At 47.8% G+C, this 17,810-nt stretch overlaps 1 protein-coding gene across 1 annotated transcript in view; it reads left to right on the top strand.

Moving 5' to 3' along the window:
* The window catches only part of adamts12 (ADAM metallopeptidase with thrombospondin type 1 motif, 12), a 50,660-nt gene that overhangs the window by 26,451 nt on the left and 6,399 nt on the right, over positions 1-17,810 (top strand). Inside the window, exons 14-23 of the mRNA XM_014161801.2 lie at positions 1-38; positions 782-902; positions 4,733-4,977; positions 5,955-6,096; positions 6,366-6,492; positions 6,713-6,923; positions 7,132-8,433; positions 8,717-8,869; positions 17,376-17,552; positions 17,639-17,785. The exon at positions 1-38 is cut by the window's left edge and continues 96 nt beyond it. Coding sequence (XP_014017276.1) covers positions 1-38; positions 782-902; positions 4,733-4,977; positions 5,955-6,096; positions 6,366-6,492; positions 6,713-6,923; positions 7,132-8,433; positions 8,717-8,869; positions 17,376-17,552; positions 17,639-17,785 — 2,663 coding nt within the window. The remainder of the gene's footprint in view (positions 39-781; positions 903-4,732; positions 4,978-5,954; positions 6,097-6,365; positions 6,493-6,712; positions 6,924-7,131; positions 8,434-8,716; positions 8,870-17,375; positions 17,553-17,638; positions 17,786-17,810) is intronic.

Raw genomic sequence — 17,810 nt, 5'->3', positions numbered from 1 at the left:
ACAACTCCAGGAGCATCTGTGTCAATGGAGTGTGCAAGGTAGAGAGAGAGAGAGAGAGAGAGCGGAGGGGGAGGGAGGGAGGTAGTGAGGGAGGCAGGGGAAAGTCAGTATTAGTCAGGTCTCTGCGAGGAGAGAGCATGTGGCCTAAGATGAATCTAAGATATAAGCTCTGCCTGTTGGAGTTAAGACAGAGAGAGTGAATCTGTTTTTCTCCTCTGTCTATCTCTGTCTATCTCTGTATATATCTGTCTATATCTGTGTGTCTCTGTGTGTCTCTGTGTATCTCTGTGTGTCACTGTGTATCTCTGTGTATCTCTGTGTATCTCTGTATATATTTGTGTGTCTCTGTGTATCTCTGTGTTTCTCTGTGTATCTCTGTGTGTCACTGTGTGTCTTTGTGTATCTCTGTGTGTCACTGTGTATCTCTGTGTGTCTCTGTGTATCTCTGTATCTCTGTGTGTCTCAGTGTGTCTCTGTGTATCTCTGTGTATCTCTGTGTATCTCTGTGTATCTCTGATCTGATGATCTTGTATATATTTACCTTATGTTGGTTCTGGGGGTGCCCTGTGACTCTATTTGTGTGTGTGTGTGTGTGTGTGTGTGTGTGTGTGTGTGTGTGTGTGTGTGTGTGTGTGTGTGTGTGTGTGTGTGTGTGTGTGTGCGTGCGTGCGTGCGTGCGTGCGTGCGTGCGTGCGTGCGTGCGTGCGTGCGTGCGTGCGTGCGTGCGTGCGTGCGTGCGTGCGTGTGTAAACTAATGTTGACCTGTGTGTTGTGTCTGTAGGAGGTGGGCTGTGACTATGGTATAGACTCTAACGCTGTAGAGGATCAGTGTGGAGTGTGTCTGGGCGATGGTTCATCATGTGAGACTGTCCAGATGACGTTTGATGGCGGGGATGGTTTCGGTGAGTCTCCTCTTCCCTCCATAAATATCTTCCTATAGTCTCATCTCCTCCCAGAACCCCCAAAACATCTCCCACAATGTCTTATCTCACTGGCTGAAGGATTATGTAATTGTGTTGTTCCCATGTGGTTGTCCTGGAATCGCTCTGTATGGGAGTATACAGCTATTTGTCCTGCTGTCTTTGGCTGCAGACCGCATATTTGTGTGTGTGTGTGTGTGTGTGTGTGTGTGTGTGTGTGTGTGTGTGTGTGTGTGTACACAGCTACTTGTCTTGCTGTCTTTGCTGTATCTGACTGTCAGACTCCAGTACAACTGTGTTTTTGCAAGAATGACTCACTGGTGAACTCAGCGACCTCACAGCCAGAGAGAGAGACCTTTTTACATCAGCAGTTGTCAAAGTACAGAACAGGAAAGTACTGTAGTTTACTAGAAATCTCCAAGAAGCTCTTCCTCACATATTACATTGATGTTGCATTAGACCCCTAGACCCTACCCCAGACAGTTATAGCCCCTAGACCCTACCCCCAGACCATTCTAGTCCCTAGACCCTACCCCATACAGTTATAGCCCCTAGACCCTACCCCCAGACAGTTATAGCCCCTAGACCCTACCCCCCAGACCATTCTAGCCCCTAGACCCTACCCCCAGACCATTCTAGCCCCTAGACCCTACCCCCAGACAGTTATAGCCCCTAGACCCTACCCCAGACCATTCTAGCCCCTAGACCCTACCCCCAGACAGTTATAGCCCCTAGACCCTACCCCAGACAGTTATAGCCCCTAGACCCTACCCCCATACCATTCTAGTCCCTAGACCCTACCCCAGACAGTTATAGCCCCTAGGCTTTACCCCAAACAATTCTAGTCCCTAGACCCTACCCCAGAGAGTTATAGCCCCTAGACCCTACCCCCATACCATTCTAGTCCCTAGACCCTACCCCAGACAGTTATAGCCCCTAGACCCTACCCTCATACCATTCTAGTCCCTAGACCCTACCCCAGACAGTTATAGCCCCTAGGCTTTACCCCAAACAATTCTAGTCCCTAGACCCTACCCCAGAGAGTTATAGCCCCTAGACCCTACCCCCATACCATTCTAGTCCCTAGACCCTACCCCAGACAGTTATAGCCCCTAGACCATACCTCCAGACAGTTCTAGGCTCTACCCCCAGACAGTTATAGACTCTACCCCAGACAGTTCTAGGCTCTACCCCCAGACAGTTATAGACTCTACCCCAGACAGTTCTAGACTCTACCCCCAGACAGTTCTAGACTCTACCCCCAGACAGTTCTCGACTCTACCCTCAGACAGTTCTAGACTCTACCCTCAGACAGTTCTAGACTCTACCCTCAGACAGTTCTAGACTCTACCCTCAGACAGTTCTAGACTCTACCCCAGACAGTTCTAGACTCTACCCTCAGACAGTTCTAGACTCTACCCTCAGACAGTTCTAGACTCTACCCTCAGACAGTTCTAGACTCTACCCCAGACAGTTCTAGACTCTACCCCAGACAGTTATAGTGTCGATGAAAGGAGACATCAGGCATCAGATATAAGCAGTATGGCACACAATACCACCTAGCCAATCAGGGGGTAAGTTACCACTACTAGCTATCCAATCCTATCAGAAGTTCTGTTGCATGGGCAAGAGAATGGGGATCCATTTGGAACTGGTGGCAGGTAGTAGGAAGATCCATTACAGTACCATGTTTGACTGATTTCACCCGGCTGCATGGTGCCTTTATATCTGATAGGACAAGTCATCCAGGACTGGGAAAAGGGAGTGAGCTTTCTGTTTGGAATGCAGACCCAGATCTCAACCTTTCCTCCCAGACACCCACTGTGTGTGTGTGTGTGTGTGTGTGTGTGTGTGTGTGTGTGTGTGTGTGTGTGTGTGTGTGTGTGTGTGTGTGTGCCCATTTCCAGACACCCGCCGGCTCTGCTATATGAATCTTCAAAGGGCAGAGCTGAGATCCAAAGCAATGCTGCCCCTTCTCTTACCCTCACAAACAGACACACAACAACACCTCCCCCACCGATCCACACACTATTAAAAAACTGAGGCACAGCCAGAGCAGTGCCCCCCCACACAGAGACGGGGTTAGCCCCCCCCCCCCCGCCACCTAACAGACACACACCCTCTATTAAACATCACAGATAGTCTGGCTGCCATGGTGGCCTCTCTGTAAGCTCTGGCCTCTCCCACGCTGCGGCCTGCAACCATGAATTATGTTTTGATTGTTTAACAGTGTCTTCATCATTCCTTTGCTTGCATTTCATTGCTTCTAGCTTTGCTACAATTTCAGGAGTAGGTTTATGATTACATGCCTTCAGAAAGTATTACCACCCATTGACTTTTTCCACATTTCGTTGTGTTACAGCCTGAATTTTATAGTGATTAAATGTAGATTTGTTTTAGTCATCGGCCTACAGACAATAACCCATAATGTCTAAGTGGAATTATGTTTTTCAAGATTTTGTAAATTATTTAATTAACAATGACAATCTAAAATGTCTTCAGTCAATAAGATTTCATACCATTTGTTATGTCAAGCCTAAACAAGTTCAGGAGTAAAATTGTGCTTAACAAGTTACATAATAAGTTGCATGGACTCACTCTGTGTGCAATAATAGTGGTTAACATGATTTTTAATGACTACCTCATCTCTGTACCCCACACATACAATTATCTGTGAGGTCCGTCAGTCGAGCTGTGAATTTCAAACACAGATTCAACCACAAAGACCAGGGAGGTTTTCAAATGCCTCCCAAATAATGGCACCTATTGGTTGATGGGTGATTAAAAAGCAGACATTGAACATCCCTTTAAGCATGGAAAGTTGGGCCTCCCGGATGGCGCAACGATCTAAGGCACTGCATCGCAGTGCTTGAGGCGTCACTACAGACCTGGGTTTGATCCCAGGCTGTGTCACAGCCGGCCGTGACCGGGAGACCCATGGGGCGGCGCACAATTGGCCCAGCATTGCCCAGGTTAGGGGAGGGTTTGGCCGGCCGGGATTTCCTTGTCCCATTGCGCTCTAGCGACTCCTTGTGGCAGTCCAGGTTCCCGCAAGCTGACCTCTCTCGCCAGCTGTACAGTGTTTCCTCTGACACATTGGTGCGGCTGGCTTCCGGGTTAAGTAAGCAGTGCAGCTTGGCAGGGTCGGAATAGAGCTAAGCACAGGAAAAATCCTTGAGTAAAACCGGGTTCAGTCTGCTTTCCAAAAGACACTGGGAGACAAATTCCCCTTTCAGCAGGACAATAACCTAAAACACAAGTTGCTTACCATGACGATATTGAATGTTCCTGAGTGGCCTAGTTACAGTTTTAACTTAAATCAGCTTGATAGTCTATGGCAAGACTTGCAAATGGCTATCTGCAAATGATCAACAACCAACTTGACAGATCTTGAAGCATGTAAAAAATATATATATTTGCAAATAGTGTGCAATCCAGGAGTGCAAATCTTTTAGACTTTTACCCAGAAATACTTCCCGCTGTAATTGCTACCAAAGGTGATTTTAACATCTATTGTAAATACTTACTGTATGGAAATGAGATATTTCTGTATTTCATTTTCAATAAATGTCCAAACATGTCTAAAACATGTTTTCACTTTGTCATTATGGGGTATTGTATGTAGATGGGTGTGAAAAATAATCAATTTAATAAATTTTGAGGTCAGGCAGTACACAACAAAATGTGGAATAAGTCAAGGAGTATGAATACTTTCTGTTGTTTGATCCCAGGGACCCATGGGTTTGCAGGATTTTGTTCCAGCCCAGCACTAACACAGCTGATTCCCCTTTTCCTCCATCCTCCTGTCCCAGGCTACGTGGATGTGGGAGTGATCCCAGAGGGGGCTCGTGACATTGTTGTCCAGGAAGTGGAGGAGGCGGGGAACTTCCTGGCTCTGCGGGGTCAGATGTCAGAGGAGTACTTCCTGAATGGCCAGTACATCATCCAATGGAACGGGGAGTACAAGGCAGGCGGAGCCACCTTCTACTATGAACGCAGTGGGAACCTGGAGAACCTTACCTCCTCTGGACCCACCAAACAACCAGTCATGATCCAGGTACACACACCGTTTAAACTATACCCACCAAATAACCAGTCATAATCTAATTACACACACCGTTTAAACTATACCCACCAAATAACCAGTCATAATCTAATTACACACACCATATAAACTATACACACCAAATAACCAGTCATAATCTAATTACACACACCATATAAACTATACCCACCAAATAACCAGTCATAATCTAATTACACACACCGTTTAAACTATACCCACCAAATAACCAGTCATAATCTAATTACACACACCATATAAACTATACACACCAAATAACCAGTCATAATCTAATTACACACACCATATAAACTATACATACCAAATAACCAGTCATAATCTAATTACACACACCGTTTAAACTATACCCACCAAACAACCAGTCATAATCTAATTACACACACCATTTAAACTATACCCACCAAACAACCAGTCATAATCTAATTATACACACCATATAAACTATACACACCAAATAACCAGTCATAATCTAATTACACACACCGTTTAAACTATACACACCAAACAACCAGTCATAATTTAATTACACACACCGTTTAAACTATACACACCAAACAACCAGTCATAATCTAATTATACACACCATATAAACTATACACACCAAACAACCAGTCATAATCTAATTACACACACCGTTTAAACTATACACACCAAATAACCAGTCATAATCTAATTACACACACCGTTTAAACTATACACACCAAACAACCAGTCATAATCTAATTACACACACCGTTTAAACTATACCCACCAAATAACCAGTCATAATCTAATTACACACACCATATAAACTATACACACCAAACAACCAGTCATAATCTAATTACACACACCATACACACTATACACACCAAACACATGAACCCACCCAGCTAGATATTGACCAGCCAGATCAGGATTCAGATGTCAATCACACACCCTAACAGCTGAGTGTGTTTCCTGTTGTTCAGTTGCTTTACCAGGAGAAGAACCCAGGTATAAAGTATGAGTACACCATCAAGAGGAGTCGCCAGACAGGAAATGAGGTAATCAAGTCGGAGTACAGGTGGAGGCATGGGGCATGGACAGACTGCAGCACCACATGTGGGCTAGGTGAGTGGTTGTCTTTTAAACAACTAATGATATGCTTTCCCCCTTAGCTCTTAAATTCATATTCAGCTTTGGTAGGACGGCTATACTCCATGTGTAGAATATTTGTAGTCCGTGTGTTAACTTGTCAGATATTAAGAGCTGTAGATTTTGGATTCTGATGATATGGACGATGATTGCATTTCAATTCAGAGAGTTAAGCAGTATTGATAGTTATAACCTACAGTGTGATTATTCAGACAGAAACATTCCCTGTGTTCTGTGCCATCCAGGTGAGCAGCAGCAGCCTGTCAGGTGTTTTGAGCTGGAGGTGGGTGTGGTAGATGAGTCTCTGTGTGACCCAGAGAGCCGCCCGGAGGACAGACACCGCAAGTGCAAGAACATGGACTGCCCCGTCAGGTTCCATAGGGTCCCCATTACTAAGACAACCACTCTATAACACCTGTCTTATTTCTACTGTAGTACTACGTTATTAGCGCTGTATCTGGTGTTATTACTGTCTGTTCTAACTGTTAGCACGGTTGTTTTTAGTCTGATTTGCTTCTGAAAATAATATGTGCAGAATACATGTTTGTTCAGGACTCCTATCTCACACTCTGTCCCTTCTCCCCCTGGGTAGGTGGTGGGTGGGGGGCTGGCAGCTGTGCTCTGCCACCTGTGGTTCAGAAGGGGTGAGGAAGCGCACAGTGATGTGTGTTCGCACGGTGGCAGGGGAGGAGAGGGTCCTCCACCCTGGGGACTGTAAACAGCTGCTCAAACCCAAACCTGTGGTGCCCTGCAACAGAGACCTGCCCTGTGGACCCGACTGGGCCGTGGGCAGCTGGAGCGCGGTACAGTTCTATTCTCCAACTTTCTCTCCCTCTCTCCCACCCTGTCTCTTCCTGTGTTTCTGTCCATGCCTCGATTCATTCTCCTCTCTAGCTTCCCTATCCTGCCTGTTTTGTAAACCTCTCTCTCTCTCTCTCTCTCTCTCTCTCTCTCTGTCTCTCTCTCTCTCCTTGTTCTGTTAATGACCTATTTAATCTTTCTCCCTCTCAGTGCCCAGTAACATGTGGTGGTAGTGTGCGCTCCCGGACGGTCACCTGCCTGACCGCACCCAAACGAAAGTGTGACATAGAAACCATGCCTCGCTCCAAGTCTCTATGTGCCCTGCTGAGCTGCCCAAGCGCAGGCCTCCGACGACGTCCGGGACCACCCCCTAAATACCGGCGTGTCTACCCGCCCAAGAGACACCCCACCAGGCAGCCGGTTACACACGCCTGGGGTCCCAGAAGCACCAGCCCCACCGCTACACCCAGAACCATCACTGTGACTGAGAGAACTACAACCCCCATCACCACCTCTACAACCAGGCCCCTCCCACCATCCTCCACAGCTTCTGACATCATCGACGTAGATGACTATGAGTTGAACCTGATAGTGGGGAAGAATGGGAGTGTAGAGGATAAGAACGTTTTTTTTATTACGACCAGTCCTACTGAAGAGGTGTACAGAGAGAGGGACATGAGAGAAAAAGAGGAAGAAGAGATACAGGAGGAGGGGAGTACATCTGGTGTTGTGTTTTCAGACTCGGGGGTGAGGTACACCCCGGGGTATGACTATGTAGTGGAGGACGTCATGACAACAGGGAAGGAGGGGCTTATAGATTTTGACATTTTTACCACGGCAACTTCTCTCAGGACTCCCAACCAATCACCAGCCACTGTGACCACCACCAGGTTACACCCTACAACTACACCACACACAAGTGTCCTAACAACGTCACTTACAACCCCACACACAACCAGAGTACTCCGCACTACCTCCCCCTCAACCCCACAAACCAGCGCTGGACGCAGGGCCGTGACCACCCGCCACTACCCCCTCACTCGCCCCAAAACCACCCCTTTCATCAACCCTTCCATCCAACGGACAACCAGGGTGCCCCACACCACCCCACCCCTGGCACAGACAGCGGGGGTGAGGAGTACACCCAAAGCCCCTTACCACAGTAAACAAGCACTGTATCCCACAACAGAAGGCACTTTCCACACTAGAGATGCCCCCTACTCCACTAGCCCATCATCAGAGGCCCCCCACCCCACTTCCAGGATCATTAAGCTGAAGAAGCCCAGTGAGAACCCAAAGAATGGCAGCTCTGCCCCCCGTTCTAAAAAGCCAGGCCTACTGGCTAAGAAACCTGCCTCACGTTTTAAAGGCCCCTCCCCTCGTTCAAAAGGCAAAGGTCAGAACCAGAAACCAGAAAGTCCCGTAGTGACCTTCACCAGTGACTATGGCTACCTGAACGCCCAGGAGCCAATCAGCATGGATGTGTTCTGGGTGGTGGGTAACTGGAGTGAGGTGAGTACAGGAGACTGGAATCCTCTGTTGATGAACTTAGTGATGATGACCGTATAAACATACAATGCCTTTTGCTTATTACAATCCCAGATGTAAGAATGAACCCCGTATAACGGTGAATAGTCATGGAGAAGACACACGTCTATACTTACTTACAACATACTTTCCTTTGATGAACGAGGGTTTTATATCAGAATTAAAATAAATAAACCAAATCTCCCTTGACCCTCTTACTGACGTTCCGTCTTCCTCTCTCTCTCTTCTCACCTGTTGTCTGTGTCAGTGTTCTATGTCATGTGGCCTGGGGGCAGTGTGGAGGCCAGTGCTGTGTAGCTCCCAGCAGGAATCGGACTGTGCCAACCTGGAGAGACCGGAACCAGCTCGCACCTGCCACCTGCGGCCCTGTGCCACCTGGCTGAGTGGCAACTGGAGCAAGGTCAGTATCCTGGGTAAACTACGCAAGACAGCAACACCTCACTTATTATGGTGAGCTGATTATACTATACCTCTCTGTCTCTCTCTGTCTCTCTCTGTCTCTCTCTCTCTCTCTCTCTCTCTCTCTCTCTCTCTCTCTCTCTCTCTCTCTCTCTCTCCCAATTAAATTCAATTTGCTTTATTGGCATGACGTTACAATGTACATATTGCCAAAGCTTACTTTGGAGATTTACAATATTAACATAATTAAAATAATAATAATAAATATTGTCAATGGGACAACAGTAACAACAATAATCAAGGGTCAAAAAAACCATACATTTATTTTTTATTGATTTATTTAACCTTTATTTAACATTGAACCATAACAATAAGCATAGTACAGGTTGGTTGGTCTGTCAGACATTGTCCCTCATCTTATGGCAGGCAGCAATGTAGTGCGCTGCCAACCCACACGCTGCCAACCCACAAGATTTTTTATCAGTAACCATTGTCAAATAGTTTGCCACGGTGTACTGTCGATTTAGGGCCAGGTAGCACTGTATTTTACTTTGTGCTTGTGCTTATGTTTTGTTTTGACAGTGTTGTAATTTGATTTATTCTGATTGATTGGATGTTCTGGTCCTGAGGCTTCAGTGTGTTAGTGGACCAGGTCTGTGAACTCAGCCCCAGGACCAGCTGAATGAGGAGACTCTTTTCTTTGCTCAGCTCTTGGCATTGCAGGGCATGGTAATGATATGAGTGGGGGTCATTGTATTTTAGATGTTTACAAAACTGAATTGCTCTTTTTTGAGTTTTTATTATTTGTGGATATTTGCCTAATTCTGCCCTGCATGCATTGTTTGTAGTTTTCCTCTGGACAAATAGGAGAATCTTACAGAACTTGCATGCACGGTTTCAATTAGATGTTTGTCCCATTGGGTGAAATCTTGTTTGCAAGTGGACCCCACACCTCGCTGCCATTAAGTGCAATTGTTTCAATGACACATTCAATTAGTTTTATCAACATTTTAATAGGTATTTCAATTTTAATTTGTTTTTTTTTAATGGCATAGAATGCCCTGCGTGCTTTCTCTCTCAGTTCATTCACTGCCTCATTAAGGTGTCCAGTTGAGCTTATTTTTTAAAACCTAAGTAATTGTAGTGTGTGCAGTACTCTATATATTTTGTACCAATTGAGAACATTTGGTCTAATTCCCAGAGATCTGGATCTTCTCTGGAAAATCTGTATTTTTGTATTTTTGGGGTTTACTGCCAGGGCCCAGGTCTGGCAGTACTGCTCTAGCCAGTCCAGGCTCTGCTGTAGGTCATGTGCTGTGGGTGACAGCAGGCACAGGTCATCTGCGAAGAGCATGCATTTAACCTCTGAATTGTGGAGACTAACACCAGGGGCTGAAGATTTTTCTAGAATAGTGGCCAATTCGTTGATGTGAATATTGAAGAGTGCAGGGCTCAGATTGCAACCCTGGCAAAGGCCCTGCCCCTGGTTAAAGAATTCTGTTATTTTCTTGCCAGTTTTGATGCTGCACGTATTGCCAGCATACATTGATTTAATTATGGCTTATGTTTTACCTCCTACACCATTTTCAAAAATGTTTTTGAACAGTCCTGTATGCCAAATGGAATCAAATGCTTTTTGGAAGTCGATAAAGCAAGCATACATTTTAGTATTATTTTGGTGGACATGTTTATCTATCAGGGTGTGTAGGGTGTAAATATGATCGGTCGTGCGATGTTTTGAAATAAATCCAATTTGGCTTTTATATCAGGAATCAAGGTAAGACCCAGATGCAGACCGTGTCGAAGTAACAATGTTTATTACAGCAACAGAGGCAAAGGAACAGGATGGCAGGCAGGCTCAGGGTCCAGCAGAGGTCGTTAATACAGAGGTGGAGCAAAGGTACAGGACGGCAGGCAGGCTCAGGGTCAGGCAGTGTGGTCAGGCGGGTGGGTACAAGGTCAGGACAGGCAAGGGTCAAAAACCAGGAGGATGAGAAAAGAGAGACTGGGGGAAAGCAGGAGATGAACTGGCAACAGACAACACAGGTATAAATACACAGGGGATAATGGGGAAGATGGCCAACACCTGGAAGGGGGTGGAGACGATCACAAAGAGAGGTGAAACAGATCAGGGTGTGACAGTACCCCCCCCCCCCCTAGAGGCACCACCTGGCGTCCTACCTGGGCGCATACCTGGTTGACCGGGGTGAAGGCTGTGGAAGTCGGCGATGAGGGCTTGGTCCAGGATGTCTCTAGTGGGGACCCAGCACCTCTCCTCTGGGCGTTAACCCTCCCAGTCATCCAGGTCCTGAAAACCCCTGCCCCACGATCAAACCCTCAGGTGGCGTCTCACTGTGTACGCTGGATGGCCAAGGGGAGGAGGGGTGGGCCTGGAAATAGAAGACAAAGGGCAGTGAGACACGAGCTTAATTCTAAACATATGGAATGTAGGATGAATACGAAGGGTACTGGGCAACAGAAGGTGGACAGCAGAGGGGCTAATGATCTTGGAGATGGGGAAAGGGCAAATAAACCGTGGGGACAGTTTGCGAGACTCCACCCAGAAGGGCAGATCCCGGGTGGACAGCCATACCTTCTGCCCAAGATTATGCCGGGTCTGATGGCAATCCACTTGTCGTTGATACCTGGAGGTGGTCTTGAGGAGGGCTGACCGGGCTCTCCTCCAGGTACGAAGACAGTGGTGGACAAACATCTGGGCAGAAGGTATGCCAACCTCTTCCTGCTCAGGGAAGAGCGGGGGTTGATACCCCAGGGAACACTCAAAGGGAGATAGGCCCGTGGTAGTGGCTGGGAGATAGAGATAGACCCACACAAGTGGCGGACTCATTGTGGTGGGGTTGGCGGAGACCAGGCAGTGCGGGGTATTTTCAAGGTCCTGGTTGGCTCACTTCAACTGGCCGTTGGACTGGGTAGTTTGGGGAGAGGAATGAAGTGGGCGGTTTTGGAAAACAGATCCACCACAGTCAGGATGGCGGTGTTGCCATCAGACGGGGGAAGACCCGTGACAAAGTCCAGGGAGATGTGAGACCAGGGACGGTGGGGGACAGGCAGAGGTTGGAGGAGACCAGCCGGAGCTTGCCAAGGAGTCTTGTTCTGTGCACACACCGTGCAAGCGGCGACGAATGTGGACACGTTAGGAACCATAGTAGGCCACCAAAAGCGCTGTCAAAAAGGCCATGGTCCGACGGGCGCCCGGGTGGCAGGCAAGCCTGGAGGAGTGGGCCCACTCCAGGACCGCGGAGCGCACGGCATCAGGAACGAACTTCCAGTTATCAGCCCCCCCCCCAGGGTTCGGCTGGGAACACTGTGCCTCATGGACCTGCTTCCCGATTCCCCAGCTGAGTGCCGTCGACAGGCATGGAGTGGGAAAGATGATCTCATGTCCTAGGGTATTAGTCGCGGGGGGGGGGGGCAGCGGGACAGTGTAGACTTTCTTGGATCCACGGTTGTGTGAGAGGGAGAAGTTGAACCGTGTGAACAGCAGGATCCATCCGACTTGCCTGGAGTTGAGGTGCTTGGTGGTGCGGAGATACTCCGGGTTCTTGTGGTCAGTCCACACAATGAACGGATGTTCCAATGCCATCTTCACCGCGAGAAGCTCACGATTCCCCACATCGTAGAACCAGGATGGAAGTTGTGGTGAAGCAATGTTTGAGGTCCCGGAACACCCAGTCAGCACCTGGGGATCACGTGAACGGAACCTTGAGCGCGGTGAGTGCTGACAGGGTCGAAGCCAGGGTGCTGTAACCCCGGATAAAGCGGTGATCGAAGTTGGCGAACCCTAGGAAACATAGCAGCTGACGTAGGCTGAGGCTAATCCATTACTGCTCTCACCTTCCCGGGATCCATCTGGACACTCCCAGCAGAGATGATGTAACCCAGAAAGGGGATGGTGGAGCGATTCGCGACTCACACTTCTCCGCCTTCAAACAGCTGATTCTCCAGAAGGCATTGAAGGACCTGCTGGATGTGGAGCACGTGTTCTTGAGGGGAGCGGGAGAAGATGAGGATGTCATTAATGTACACGAAGACGAACCGGTTCAACATGTCACGGAGGACATCATTCACCAGAGCCTGGAACACAGCAGGGGCGTTTGTGAGGCCAAATGGCATGACCAGATACTCGTAGTGGCCACTGGATGTGTTGAAGGCGGTCTTCCACTCGGCCCCTCTCGTATCTGCACCAGGTGGTAGGCGTTCCATAAATCCAGCTTGGAAAACACAGTGGCCCCCTGGAGCGGCTCAAAGGCCGAGGAGATGAGTGGCAGCGGGTAACGGTTCTTAACCATAATGTCATTGAGTCCCCGGTAGTCAATGCATGGGTGCAGGGTCTTGTCTTTTTTCACCATGAAGAAGAACCCTGCGCTGGCGGGAGAGGAAGAGCGATGGATAAATCCAGCAGCTAGGGAGTCCCCAATGTATAATACCATTCAAAAGTTTGGGGTCACTTAAACATTTCCTTGTTTTTTAATTAAAATAACATCAAATTGATCAGAAACACAGTGTAGACATTTGTTAATGTTGTGAATTACTATTGTAGCTGGAAACGGCAGATTTTTGATGTAATATTTACATAGGTGTACGGAGGCCCATTATCAGCAACCATCACTCCTGTATTCCAATGGCACGTTGTGTTAGCTAATCCAAGTTTATCATTTTAAAAGGCTAATTGATCATTAGAAAACCCTTTTTCAGTTATGTTAGCACAGCTGAAAACTGTTGTTCTGATTAAAGAAGCAATAAAACTGTCCTTCTTTTGACTAGTTGAGTATCTGGTGAATCAGCATTTGTGGGTTGGATTACAGGCTCAAAATGGCCAGAAACAAATAACTTTCTTATGAAACTCGTCAGTCTATTCTTGTTCTGAGAAATGAAGGCTATTCCATACAAGAAATTGCCAAGACACTGAAGATCTCATACAACGCTGTGTACTACTCCCTCCACAGAACAGCGCAAACTGGCTCTAACCAGAATAGAAAGAGGAGTGGGAGGCCCCGGTGCTCAACTGAGCAAGAGGACAAGTACATTAGAGTGCCTAGTTTGAGAAACAGACATCTCACAAGTCCTCAACTGGCAGCTTCATTAAATAGTACCCGCAAAACACCAGTCTCAACATCAACAGTGAAGAGGTGACTCCGGGATGCTGGGATGCAGGAACGTTCTCCATATGGCCCACCAGAGTACTTGCACCTACCAGTGAGCCTGGTTTCTTTAAAGGACAAGAGTACACAAAATGACCAAGAGGCAACAATACAGACAACTCTTCGTGTCAATCCTGTATTGCCGTTCTGCTGGTGACAGCCCAGCTCTTCCTAGTGGCATAGGCTCAGGAAGAGGTGACTCAGCCGTCTTCGGCAGCTTTTGGGGCAGGTCGGGAAGCCTCCGGTTCTCTCGGCAACAAGTCCATTGAGAGCTTCCGGGATGACTCAGAGGCAAGTGGGATCCCTGGGCGTGCGAGCCAAAATCCAAATTCCTCTCCCTCCGTCGTTCCCGTAATCACCCATCGATACGCATGGTCAAAGCAATGAGGGAATCGAGCTCCATAGGTAACTCCCAGGCTGCAAGCTCGTCCTTGACCTCCTCCAGGACGCCGAGCAGGAAAATATCGAAAATGCCTCTGGATTCCAAGCACTCTCCGCTGCCAACGTGCGGATATCCACCGCATAATCAGCTACACTGATTATGCTATGCTAATCCAGCACTGCCGATGCTGGATTAGCTTCCGTGCAGCCTCTCGCCCGGAGGACGGGGCATCAAAGACCTTCCTCACTTCTCCCACAAACCCCTCCATACTAGCGCATATGGCCGGCTGTTGCTCCCACACAGCAGTAGACCAGGTGAGAGCCCTCCCGAACATCAGCGTGATGAGGTAGGCTATCTTGCATACCGATGGTGGCTCCCTGGGTGGAGATGATGTTGCGCAGCTGGCCCGGGTCTGCTGTGTCAGTCATGGCCAGTTCGTTCTATCAGGAATCAAGGTAAGACCCAGATAAAGACCGTGTCAAAGTAACAATGTTTATTACAGCAACAGAGGCAAAGGAAGAGGACGGCAGGCAGGCTCAGGGGCAGGCAGAGTGGTCAGGCGGGTGGGTACATGGTCAGGACAGGCAAGGGTAGAAAACCAGGGGGACGAGAAAAGAGAGACTGGGGAAAAGCAGGAGCTGACACAAAAATGTTGGTTGGCTTGACAAACTGGCCACAGACAAACAGAGAACACAGGTATAAATACACAGGGGATAATGGGGAAGATGGGTGACACCTGGAGGGGGATGGAGACAATCACAAAGACAGGTGAAACAGATCAGGGTGTGACATTTTACTCAAAACATTGTGCTTATTTAGGAAATTTAGGACAGAAAACCTTTCCCATGTTACTGTTCACACAAATGACTCTGTAATTGTTCTTAAAGATTGGGGTTATGAGTCCTTGATTCCAGATTTCAGGGAAATAACCTACACTCAGGATCAAATTAAACAGTTTTAATATAGCCAATAGAAATTTTGCACTAGTGAGTTTGAGCATCTCATTTAGGATGCAATCAGGTCTGCATGCTATTTTTTTAATTTGAGGGCCTGAATTTTCTTATAGAGCTCCTGGTCAGTAATTAGGGAGTCCAGTGGATTTTGATTGTCTTTTTTAGCTTTTTCTAATCCATTCGACTTCTCATGAATTTGGCATTGTTCTGCGTTTGCATCAGTTTGAACGGTGTTGTAGAGTGTTTTAAAATGTGCTGTCACCATTATGTATCGCTAATTCCTCTAGTTTCGATTTTTTTCAGCAATACAGTAACTACTAACTACTGAGTTGTTCAGAGTGATAAACAGGATAACAGTCAGAAATACAGTAACTACTGAGTCGTTCAGAGTGAGATAAACAGGATACCAGCCAGAAATACAGTAACTACTAACTACTACGTTGTTTAGAGTGAGATAAACAGTATAACAGTCAGAAATACAGTAACTACTAACTACTGAGTTGTTCAGAGTGATAAACAGGATAACAGTCATAAATACAGTAACTACTGAGTTGTTCAGAGTGATAAACAGGATAACAGTCATAAATACAGTAACTACTGAGTTGTTCAGAGTGATAAACAGGATAACAGTCAGAAATACAGTAACTACTGAGTTGTTCAGAGTGATAAACAGGATAACAGTAAACATCTTCTCTTTTTCTTTTTTCCTTCTTCCTATTCATTGAACAAGTAAATGTTTAGCACAGTAGCTGTGTGTGTGTGTGTGTGTGTGTGTGTGTGTGTGTGTGTGTGTGTGTGTGTGTGTGTGTGTGTGTGTGTGTGTGTGTGTGTGTGTGTGTGTGTGTGTGTTTAGTGCAGTTTAGTGTAGATTTATTGGAGAAGCTGTTTAATCTCACTCAATCCTGGCCCCCTCTCCTGTCCTCTGAGGGCCTCCGCGTAGTTGCGCTGGTTCTGCTGTTGGGCCTTGTGGAATGGAGGGGGGCCAGGTCTGGGCCGGGGGGCTTCCTCTCTGGTCTGGTAGAGGTGGTGGTCTGGTGTGGGGTAGTAGGCTGGGCCCGGTTCAGTTTGGCTGTGCCGATGGAGGTGGTGATGCTCTGGTGGTGGGTAGGGCCTGTGGGGTGTGCTGGGTCTGGTGGGGCGTTAAGGGGGCCTGGGGCTCCGTAGTGGTGTAGTGGTCTGGTAGGGGTCTCTGGGTGGTCCTCTGTCCAGTGCGGCATGGGGTGTTTGTCTACCAAGTGCCACATCCTTTAGAGACTTGGCAAACATCCCTACTGTCTGCTTCCTCAGGTGGGAGTGGTCGTGCAGATGCTCTGGGGTGAGTAGGCCACACCCTCTGGTGATGTCAGCGTTGACTTTCTGAATGGTTCAGGGATGAAAGTCTTTGTGGGGCAGCAGAGTGGAGATGGTGATGTGGGAGTTGGGGAACCACTCAGAGGCCCTCTCTGCTACTCTGTTGACCAGGCTGTCTATGCTGTCCTGCTCCTCTCATAGGTTGTTGGTGCCGGTGTGAATAATAATGTGGCCTGGTGTGCCAAAGTCAGACGGGACAGGATGTGGAGTGCATCCTGAGTGCATCCTCCTCTGTCTCTGTCTTTGTTTCTCTCTCTCTCTCTGTCTCTCTCTCTCATTCTCTCATTTTCTCTCTGTCATTCTCTAATTCTCTCATTCTCTAATTCTCTCATTCTTGCATTCTCTCTCTCTCTCCCTGTCTCTTTCTCTCTTTCACTCATTCTCCCTCTCTCTTTCTCTCCCTCTCTCTCTCTTATTCGCTCTCTCTCTCTCACTCACTCATTCACTCTCTCTTATTCTCTCTCTCATTCTCTCTCTCTCTCTGTCTCTCTCTCTCATTATCTCATTCTCTCTCTCATTCCCTAATTCTCTCATTCTCTCATTCTCTCTCCCTGTCTCTTTCTCTCTCTCACTCATTCTCTCTCTCTTATTCTCTCTCTCCCACCCTCTCTCTCATTCTCTCTCTCCTCCCACCCTCTCTCATTCTCCCCCCCTCCGTAGTGTCCAGAGCGATGTGAGGTGGTGGGAAGGAGGCAGCGTGAGGTGCAGTGTGTGGATGGGCAGAAGGGACGTCCACTGAGACCATTCCACTGCCAAGCCCTTTCCTCCAGACCCCCCAGCACCCTGTCCTGTCATCCCCAACCCTGCCAGCCCTGGAGAACTTCCCCCTGGGGACAGGTACACACACACATTATCACATGTTGACTGGCTTGGTCCATATGAATTACAATATGATTGTTAATATAAACTCCTTTCATCCCCAGTGTTCTCGTAGCTGTGGTGGTGGATTGTGGGAGCGGCTGGTGTACTGCCCTGAGCCGCAGCGCTGTAGCGCCACCCAGAGGCCAAACGACACAGAGACCTGCAACCTGCAGCCCTGCAGCTACTGGGACCCGCAGGACTGGGAGAAGGTAATGGCACAGGGGAACATACTTA

Source organism: Salmo salar, chromosome ssa20, assembly GCF_905237065.1.
Source record: "Salmo salar chromosome ssa20, Ssal_v3.1, whole genome shotgun sequence".
Classification (NCBI taxonomy): Eukaryota; Metazoa; Chordata; class Actinopteri; order Salmoniformes; family Salmonidae; genus Salmo; species Salmo salar.
Note: the sequence above shows the minus strand (reverse complement) of the source record. Positions and strands in the feature narration are given on the sequence as shown.